The sequence below is a fragment of the Odontomachus brunneus genome, unplaced genomic scaffold (genome assembly GCF_010583005.1).
Source record: "Odontomachus brunneus isolate Ranch 3 - 2012 unplaced genomic scaffold, Obru_v1 Obru_scaffold_013, whole genome shotgun sequence".
Classification (NCBI taxonomy): domain Eukaryota; kingdom Metazoa; phylum Arthropoda; class Insecta; order Hymenoptera; family Formicidae; genus Odontomachus; species Odontomachus brunneus.
Genome location: NW_022639463.1, coordinates 2,108,295 through 2,119,249, shown reverse-complemented (window position 1 = coordinate 2,119,249; position 10,955 = coordinate 2,108,295). Strand labels below are relative to the sequence as shown.

Sequence of the window (10,955 nt, the reverse complement as noted above, 5' to 3'; positions counted from 1 at the left end):
TATATATATATATATATATATATATATATATATATATATATATATATATATATATATATATATATATATATATATAGATACGGACTAGATATACGAAGTAACGTCACGAGGTTATACACGTGGGTTTTGTCGTGGAGCCATAACTAGAGATACGATGGAGTACATAGGATGCAAACCCATAAACCCCCCACTTTATTCCGGCTCTTCCTCTCGCTTCTGGATCTTCAGACGGCGTTGCCTTTACTTAGGACCGAAACGGCCGCACCACCTACGGTAGCAAACACCTTTGACGGCAACGAAAGTGACGAGGGTAGCGAGCGACGACGACAGCGCCAGCGAAATCGCGCGTTTCCATGCCTTCCGATTATGTCGTCTGCTACGCAGTCAGACAGACGTTCGAACCGACGTCGTTTCTCGGGTGTAACTTAAAACAGCTGCCAAATATTAAACGTGAAGTATAAAGGCTTAATATAAGTGTGTCGCATGTGCAGCGAGCTTTGTTCGTCTAAATATAATTCTACAAATTTAATAAAAAAAAAAAAAAACGCACTTTAAATTTCCAGTTTTGAGTCTAATTTTGAGTCTCTTTAAATCCAGTTTAAAATTCGTTGCAGTTTGACAATCGCACATGTCTGACTCATGGATCAGTGACGGATAGACCAGTAAAACTGGATGAAACCGTTCCTTGGCGTATACATTATGAACATCGACGACGGTCGAAATTGCCTCTTTGTGGTGAAAAGAACGTACGAATTTTAGAGCGTAATCAGCACGTGACTCGGCCTCGTCACACGCGTCGTGTATACGCGTCTGTCGTTTAGTATTCTCTGTATATGTGCACGCGAGGACAGGTAGGAAGAGGAGGAACTTCAGGGACTAACTGTGAACAGTTCGAGCCGCGACACACAGCCGGTCCGATCGGAGTTTACCAAATCTCGTCTGGTTTTACGCTGGCGACGCGACTCGCGCCGTGCGGTCAAGACACTACCTCGTTTCGTGCGATTAACCTATTTGTCAGCTCGCGTGTGGGTGAATGAACGTTACTTGATAATGCGCATGCGTAAAAAAAAGCATTATGGAATCCGCGTCTCTCTCTCTGTCTGTCTGGAGTTGTGAACATGCGTGCACCGTGACCACGTGATCTATTTGTCCGGCGATGCGACTGCGGCTCAATTATAGCTCGCTACGCTGTCACAGGTTAGTATTGTGAATATTGCTAGACCGCTCTTCTGCCACATCGCCACTCTTTGGCCGTGTCGCTATCAGCTACTCGTTCGAACGAATATCGAGCGCAATTCACGTCTACATCCCCGCCTCGACATAACGACCGAAGAATGTGGTGTGCGTTTACACACGCATTCTCATAGATACACTTATACGTAGCTACGCACAGCTGAGAGCACGGTAGTAGTTAGGATGAACGCCTGACGATGGCGCGCGGTGATATCCTAGAATAATGGTGATTTTTCTATCAGTAGAGCATTGATGTTTAAAAATAACATATATGTATGCCTAATGCTACCTTATGTATATATTCGTATCTGTTACAAGTGTATTTTCGTGCGGAAGTTAGTGGAATTAGACTTCAATGATGAAGAGACTTGAAAGCGTGGTTGGAGTTTAATAATAAGAACTTCAGCAATATTTTATTCAAGATGGAGTGTAGAGTAGTGGAGTAGAGAGGAGTGGAGTAATGATGCAAGTTGTTATTATTACCAATAGAAATTCCGACTTTGCTTGTTGAGAAATTAGAGACTGACGTACCAGTAAATTTGAACGGTTATTCATTTGACATTTGCTTTGATTATTACTTGTGGCACTTGGCGATATGTCCTCGTACAGCTGACTTGTCTTGCTCTTTTGAATATATTTGGTCGACATACAAGTTGATACAGATCTAGTTTCGATACAGATCTAGTTTAGGAAATCTTATTCAAATCTCATGTACTATTCTCATTCTTGTTAGGTGAATAACTTCCAATGACTTTTTCAAGTTAATCTAAAAAAGAAATCTATATTATTTCATGATGTTTCAACTACCGAGATTATGTTAATTTATAGGGATAAATATTTGATCATTTTAATGCCACAAATTATATAAGAAGATATATAATTTGTATAGTAGAAGCACACCTACATCGTATCATAGAAATAACTTACGTAACATTCTCTTCGTACAGAAATGAGGCATGTAGTAATCTTTTTGCATGTACAACACAATGTAATATAGTTGCTCTTTTTGTAAGTTGCATCTTCGCCGAGTTTAATGATACGCAAACACGGATGTTGTATACTTCGCTGTAGCAGCCGTGTTACTAGCGCTATTACATTTTATAGTGTTCCACGTTCTTACTAAATGATTTATCATTGTCTGCGCTCGGATAATTACGGTTTCCCGCTGATCGCTTGATTTACTACAATTGTACAATTAAGCGCGCGTCCTGCGAGATTTATGCCCGGGAAGGCCATATATAGCACACATGTACATTCGATTTCTCGATGCGGATGACATTCAGGGCCACTCGGTACGTAAAATAAAGTCGGAATCGATTTTTCCGCGCGGTTGCGAGATGCAAGGTTACGCAGACGCGTCTTTTGTCTCGTCTTTCATACATTAGATACTCTTTTCCGCTGTTAATTTTACTCTTCTATGATTTTCTAACAGTGAGACATTTAGAGCCGGTTTTTCAATGACAATTTAAACTTAGATTTCAACTTAAACAAAACTGTTTAAACAAAACAAACGCATTGTTAGGATAGAGTTTAAATTTGAAGCCAAGTTTAAACTGCTATTGAAAAACCGGCCCTTTTTCTATTCTATCTTTTTAACCATTACTGAGAATGCAGGAAACGCTCAGTTTCATAATTATGATAAATATTTATAAAGCAAATAATTCATTAAATCTTAAGGAAACTATTAATATGAGATATATCTATTATTTTGTCATCGTTTCTTTATTATCTTTTTCTGCAATATCAATATATAATTTGCAAATATTTGCAATATTAATACATGAAAAATATTTATAGAGTAAATAATTCATTAAATTGTAAAGATAGTATCAATATGAGATATATTTATTATTTTCTCATCGTTTCTGTTATCTTTTTCTGCAATATAAATACTTTTTGATATATTATTGCACATTCGAGGTCACAATATGTGATCTCTGACTTTAAATTTTGTTCTGTATTATACCATTAATAACATAATTTTAATTAAATTTCTAAGAAATACATATAAATATTTCATCTTTTAATAATTGCTGCTTGGATGTACGTTATTGCAGCGCGTCAGTGTATGCAACCCTGAAAAATATTTATGCTTCGCTGTGCTAGGTTAGGGTACTTTAGCTGATTATTTATTCTTCTCTCTTTGAGGACGAAATCAGTATAATAAATTACAGGATAATGCTTTAAAACAGAATTGCATGTCTCTGATAAGATCTAACATGCGAGCGGTGTCGTGACCGGGAGAAATAACACCGCCGCACAGAGTTAAGACAATCGAAATGCAAACCTGACGTAGCCGAAATTATAAATTACCACTTTGTTCGGTAATACGAACACCACGCGGCCGTCGGGCCGCGCAGCGGCCCGGCTGACTTTTGATAGTTGGACAATTTTAGCCGGTACGATGTCCCGCCGTGCATAATCCAACGAAAACTTCCTCACAGACTTGCATGAAATATTTTGCCGGGCATGAATAAACTGAACCGCAGCGTTGCCGCAGTAGCTGGTGCAGTCGCTGCAACGTTTTCACATGTCGTCCACACGTTTATCTGCTCTATGTCGTGTGCACATCTTCCACATACACACGCACCCACACAGCTTACCTCTTTTCGACTCACTGTCGCGCGTTCGTACGCGTCGCCATTGGTCTTCCAGTATACGACCACGTTCGTGCATGCGCTCGTCTTTTATTGCGGCTGTGGTTCTCGCCCATGCTATGAAATTTGCTCACACTCCGTTGCGACCGCACGGTTGGCTGTAACATTGTAGCCGTTACAACTATACCTACGTGATAAAGAAATTATATGTTGAATAAGACCCGCCAGTCTAATATTTCCAAAGTTTCACGCAGATACGTAAATCGACGTATAGTTTTGCGTTTCACCTGTTTCTTGTTTTCCTTTTATTCTTGTTAGTGTTTTGCACAAGTTAGCTTTCATTACTTTTTTTGGAGATGATATATTAGCATTTGTCGCAGATGAATCACGAAAAATTTTATCTTCTAACACTTGAAGCGGACATGAGATTTCTCGCACTTCTTGTTGCGAGAACACCTTGCGAAAACAGTTATAATCGTTCGACAATTGAAGACTTTTATTACTACATAACAATATATATCTTGAAATATACGCAAGAGTGAAGTGCTAGACGTTAAAATTACGTATTCCTCGAATGTACACGAGAAGTAACGTGTTCTGGGCATATCGTACACAAAAATACCTGGATGCTGAGTAAAGCTGCCGATGGAAGGAGGGACTGCTCCGCAATGTGTTAAAGCCGATACCAAGATGAGTCATAGGAAACTTACAACGTTCACGGGAAAGAAATCCAATCTACTGTAATGGCAGCACATGCGGATATTTCCGAGTTTCTCACCCCTTTATTTACATCGATGAGTACACACCTCTCTAAGCCGTCCCAATCTTATTTGCCGTACATTCTCGCACCGGAGGAAGATTGAGCAAACTCCTATTTACTTACCCATTTACGTGCGTGGCCAATCCCCACTGCTCTCCTCTCGTCTCGTCTAGGACCAATTGCTTTTGCTCGTGCAAGGGTACAGATTTGAAATCCTACCCTTCGTTTCTCATCGGCACATTCGCCGGTCCCCTTTCCGAGCTCTTGGTATTCGTGTGTTTTCTTAACGAAGTCCTTGGGGAAACGGATCTTCTTTTCTTTTCCTTCCCTTTGCATTATATAGTCCAACGCTATTTTCGACAGAGTTTTTGCCGAGGGCACCCTATAAAAAAGTGAGCCTTTAAATTCCGGTAACTCGCGCGGCTACGGGTTACGTTCTCGTCGTAGAGAAAGAACTAGGTTAATGAAAAGGAAACATATTTTTTCATGTATTAGATTTGTTAGACGCGTTTTGCGTTATTGCACTTTTATAATATTGCTAGATACTATGATAACTTGCCAAAACTTTGTAGTTCCTTTGTTGTATCGAATTAACGTAACAACGGCGAAACACTTGGGTTTATATGTTGCAGGGATTCCGAAATTATTTTTTAATTTTGTTATGTCTGCTGCGTCACAGATGCACTTAAATTTTCCTCCTCGTTTTTGGCTCTGAAATAATAATAAGATTAAATAATTACAAGATTTAATCAATGCAGCAAAGTCGACTTACCATTTTCGGAATGGTAAACTCAATGTTTATATGCAACAAACTTTTACGTTTGAAATAAATCAAAGCGCTTTAAAGTTTCTATCAAGGATCTATCATATATTTTTCATAGGTTCACGTATTTCGGTTTCCTGCAAGCCGTAAAATCCGCTTGCAACATAACGTACAACATTCTCAACTGTCGGGAAAGAATTTAAACACCAAGATATCGTCTTGCAATCTCATATCAATTGAAATACAACGAAACACCGTCCAGCACGACATACAGTATCATACGTTCTACTTTGGGGATTATTTAGTGTAGTTTTTATCGTGGACTGACAACAACGCTGTCTACAGGAGACTGGCTTGGCAAATAACATGTCGCAATCTTACCGGGTTTGTTCTGTAGAAGTCTTTCGAGGATATTCATACGTAAATTGAACTTGTCGCGGATCGAAGTTGCAGTCGGGACTTCTCAATTAGCCAGCTAGGTTGTCGTATAACCCGTGACACACCTCGAAATCCGCGCGACGATATCGTAAAGAGGATTCTTTATGCAGATGACCATGCTGGTAGTCGCAATGTCTGGTTTTATGTTTCCACGCGGACGCTTTGTCCAGTCGCGGTTACCACCATTCTCATCTTTACTCTCCCTATTATGTTTAAGAACATCCCAACTTATAGTGAAGTTATTGTTGTAAGCCGACCTAATGAGTCGGGAATGTTACCGCCTTTATCACTCTGATGAAATTGATCTTTTCTCGACGAATATTAATTATTTAGCTCTTGATATTGTTTTGATATCGCTCAGCAAAGCGCGATAATTTTCTTTTACATTTTATGACTTACACATGTCATATTTTTCCTATCTTCGCGAATCGGGGCAAATGATTGAGAAACATGCGTATCCAGATCCAGATATTTAATTTTTAACCAGATGTAATCAGAAGCGGATACGATATTGAAAAACACCGGATATCTTTGATTATTACGGGAATTATTATGTTCCGTAATATCAAGCATTTTTTATACGATTGCCTAGAAATTTATTACCGCCATTATCTTAGAATCGCATTGCATTCATCGAACGAGAGAGAGAGACAAATTTGAAGAATAAGCGCCTCTTAACTTTTCTCATCAAGAACAGGTCCTGCTCGCGAAATTTTATTTGTCTCCGCCGAGACGTAAAGCGTATTACATTGTTGACGTGAAGATTGGCTACGTAAAAGCGACGTTCGTCGGACGAACAAAGTAAGGAGATCGGCAGGAATGTCGTCGTGGAGTTTCCAGAGAAACGTTGGCAGTCGCGTTGATGTTAGTGCGCGTATTTCCCTGCACAAGTGTGCGCTCGTATTTATATACGAAACCATGTACCTAGGGATTTAGGTATGGATATATATCCATGTGTCTATCTCGATGGCGACGTTGAAGTCTCATTAGACTGAAGTCGCAAGAACAAGCCGAGGAAACTTGGAGTGAAGGGATATTCCGGAGACATGAAAACTTGGAGGTTGTGAAAATGTAGGAATTTCAGCAGGCAAGAGCAAGAGACGGGGAGAACAGAAAATAAGAAGTCAGATAGGATAGGTGGTAAAAGAAAAAAGATACCGAGGCGATAGCTGGGGAATTTCTCCTTATGAGACTTGTGCATTTGACTTATCTTTCTGCTAAAGGATATTGGTAGTATTGATTTAAAGTAACCATATTTTACAGTAGGACATTACGACTGATATAACTTAATGGCTAACACTTGCCAAGTAAGATTTTATGTTCAGTGCTCTGTTCAGCGAAAATTAAATAATCACTCTAGCAATTAGACTAATATATATATATTATATGTCGGAAACTGCTCTAGAAATTATCTTATTAGTATAACAAACAATGTGAATATCTTTTGAATTATTCAACGCGCTGACACTCACATATGACATGCACACATTGTAGCATATATTATAATACATATGTTATAATCTGACAAGAAACTAAAGAGACCCTCGGATTACGGCCAGACTGCTGTCTAGACTCTGATCAACGCGCGGATTGTAAAATCCTGTAGATACGTGATCTCGTATCGAAACGGTTCACCCTGTCTACGTGTACATATGTATTACACAGTGGTGTCCGGGAGAAGGCAATGGCGTAATATATTTAACAATGTCGCACGATATGAGACGTTTTTACGGAGAGTCGTTGGAATAGGAATTGCTCTTTGGCTTCGGTGGAGGTGAACACATTGGAAACGAGTTTGCTTCTCTAGCCGGTATGTACTGTTTGCGGTTGCATATACTTTTCTGTATATATTATATATATATATATATTGTAGTATGATGATGGTGCATCGAGATACGAAGTTTCATTACTACTTCGAAATTCTAGTCATTTAAGCTGATGTGTGAAAACTGTGTCTGCCGTCGCTGTGAATATCACACGTTATACGCTCGGCCCGTAACAACCTCACAAGAAGTGCTTATGAAATAATGTCGAAGAAATTTGTCGCATAAAATGTTGCTCCATTAGCAAATTCTCGGAAATTAGTAAGAAAATGTTGATCACGAATTTAGAGATAACAATGCGTGAATATTGTGTCTTTAATAATTATGAATGGAGTTACATTATTTGTATATTACATTTCAAGCACATAGTATATTCATTAAATGGTGCTAAATTTGCGCGCGTGTGAACAAATTCGAATTCGAAGAACTTACGCGGCATGACATCCTCCAATTTCTTCAAATTAAAGTCTTCTTCTTCTTATTACACAGTATATTTATCGTTCGATGAACATTTAACAATAATTAAGCCATGTTCTAATGATGCGAAAGCCAATTACTTTACTGAGAATTAATTGAAGCCCATGCGTTGGGGTCTCACTCGGCGGTGAACGATCATTACAAACAGTGTTTGCTGAAACGTGTAAAAAATGCGAGTGCACCAACTGCAGGGAGGGAGACATGGCGAGAGACGAAGGAAGATGAAAAGGAAACCGGGAGAGAGAGAGAGGAGAGGGAGGATTGGACCTATTCCGGGAAGGTTGAGTTAGGTTGCAACGGTGGTTGGCTAGGATCGGTTGGCACGGTTGCTGGAGGGAGCGAAGGGGAACAAGGGGGGAAGATAGAAGGCCGAAGGGTGGGTGGAGAAGGTTGGGAACGAGTTGATTCTCGAGCGAGGTCACGTATCTCGAAGCCAATCTAATACACTCGCCGAAGGAAGAGAACCGTGGTCTGGTCCAACGTCCACGTTCGGATTGGACAATCGCATCACTTCGCGCACAGTATCCACGGGATCCATAGAACGTCGCCAGGGCGCGATCGAAGAGAAGCGCAGTTTTGAAGTTCGTTGCCCTTCGGTTATGATCTGGCATGCAAGCTGCAGAACGGTAAAATTTTACAAGTCGAGAACAATGTTAATTAGTGCCGATGAAGTTTGCAGAATTGCTCGTTTTACGTCGCGCACGATTCACACGCATATATGTCTGTTTCCGAAATATCGCAAACTCGAAACAAGTGTATTTAATGCAACCGTGAGTTATTTCAACCTCTTTTCGTCCCCAAGAGGATTTGCCCCATGATTTCCAGGAATTCGTTAAATATTTCGCGTAGATCAACAATTTGAGCCTGAGAGTTTTTATACAAAATAATTCTAAAATTCAAGTTGCATCATTGAGGGATCGATTGGAAATAGCTCGACGTCCAATAGGAATTCTAACTTGGAAGGTGTACGTTCGACTCCGGAAACCACTAGAGAGAGAGAGAGAGAGGAGAGTGGAAGGGGAGGGAGAGAGAGACTGACAGGATCGAGGAACCTCGCAATTTCGTGGACCGTTGACCTCTAATGATAGCCATCATAAAACCGGCCGGGCAGAACTTGCATAACAGACGAGGTGCGAGAAAATATATGTGAAGCTATATATATATATATATATATATATATATATATATATATATATGCTGTGACAGTGTGCGTCCTGGTCACTTTTTCCATTCTATTTCATTTCCCTTCGAACTTCTTTTTTTTTTATTCTTGACTGATCCACCCTTTGGTCTCACATTTCTGCCGTACGTGCGTACGACTGGCCTCCGCAGAGAAGTGAAAAATTTAAGAACTCGTAGGTTTACGGACACCGCTGTGTGGTACACGTTGCGTATTTCTTTTCAGCGTACTATTTTATAAATATTTCATACACATGTTTTTACAAATATTTCATAAACATGTTTTCATGTTTACGAAACGTAAGCTATAACTGGCGTAGCGGTTATAGTAAAAAAAATTACGTAATTTGTTTCAATTTATACGTCAATTTGGTTTCCTGCAAGTCGAATGATATCTAATCGATATGTTGTCATGGGAAACATCTATGATACGATCTGCTCTTTAGCAATTTGAAAATTAAGCCGAGCACAATGAAAAAGAATGGAAAAACAACCTAGGGACTTGTGTGTGCATTTCTGTTTAATTCCGTTTAAGTGACCTCGAGGTTTCTTATTTAATCTTCATATTTGAAGAGTTAAATTTCCGCGATGCCGCGGCGAGATACATATTTCTTGCTGCTCATTTAATTCCCATCGCACAGGAAGTTTCGTGCAAATCCAGTGGTATTTCACGCGTGCGTGCGTGGAGTCCAGGGAAAGCGTGCAAAAGAGCGCGGGCGCCGAGCGGCGAGCGACGCGGAATTTATTTGCCGTGGTTGGCAGTGGATGTACGGTGGTTACATGCAGCAATATTTTCAGCCCAGAATCCAGTCACATTCTCGTATTCTCCTTAGACAAAATGTTGCCGCGCTGAGGAGAGTGAAGTTAATTGGACTTATATCACACGCAAATTAAGCGCACCAGACTGAATATAAAATATATGATTCTGTGACATAATTAGTCGCTCTAGAAGCAAATGCCTGCAGTGAGATTTTATGCTGTATCGCACGCAGCGTTGCTATAATTCTACAAGATGTCGGAGCTGCAGTTCGTATTACCGGGATTCTTGTAAAGTCTCTCTCTCTCTCTCTCTCCTTCTCCCTCACTCTCTCTCTTTCCCATTCCGTCTCATTCCCCTCTCTCTATCCCCTTCACCTTCTTTCTCTTCCTCTCTCTCCCTGCCCCGATCTCCCTCTTTCTTCTTCCCTATGAACGAAATTATACGCCGCCCCTGCCTATCGTGCACGAAAAACGACGCTGAATTTATGCACCATAAGAAAAATCGATTTCAAATATTGGAAAACGATAAAATTATTCGTTGAAAAAATAGCAGACGCAATACGGCTGATAACGAACGTATCGTAAATGGCAATCAGGAGGAAACGCAGTTGGTCGAAATCGAGAAGAGCCTTGAAAACGTAAGAATTTTTCATTTATCGTTCTTTCGTCGTCTATAATTTCGTTTTTTGTTAGTAAGGAATCATAAAAATGTTTTTAAAATGTGTGTGACGTCTGAAATAAAGCGTTTCGTTCTATTGAAACAATATAATATCGATTTGCACTATATTTCCATTTGTGCGAATTCTGGTAAATCTTACGAAATATCAGACGCCGAATTTCGAGGTTGTCTCGGAACCCGCCGCCATGATTCGCCTTCTGTTGTATTTCGAAGGAAAGCCATGCGCGCGTCGCAAGTCGGGTCGATA

At 40.0% G+C, this 10,955-nt stretch overlaps 1 protein-coding gene across 3 annotated transcripts; it reads right to left on the bottom strand.

Moving 5' to 3' along the window:
• Window positions 1–1,645: 1,645 nt before the first annotated feature.
• On the bottom strand, window positions 1,646–8,349 carry LOC116840942. 3 transcript variants are annotated; one of them, XM_032808323.1, is made up of 5 exons: window positions 8,047–8,349; window positions 5,150–5,301; window positions 4,714–4,972; window positions 3,837–3,988; window positions 1,646–1,999 (listed from the first exon to the last, which is right to left on the bottom strand). In XM_032808323.1, the coding sequence occupies exons 1-4, from the start codon at window positions 8,056–8,058 to the stop codon at window positions 3,848–3,850; spliced, it is 564 nt and encodes a 187-aa protein (XP_032664214.1). In that variant the 5' UTR covers window positions 8,059–8,349; the 3' UTR covers window positions 1,646–1,999; window positions 3,837–3,847. The 3 variants fall into 3 exon arrangements, with proteins under 3 accessions (XP_032664214.1, XP_032664215.1, XP_032664213.1); XM_032808324.1 differs by lacking the exon at window positions 1,646–1,999 and having other exon boundaries at window positions 3,147–4,017; XM_032808322.1 differs by lacking the exon at window positions 1,646–1,999 and having other exon boundaries at window positions 3,147–3,988.
• Window positions 8,350–10,955: the final 2,606 nt, after the last annotated feature.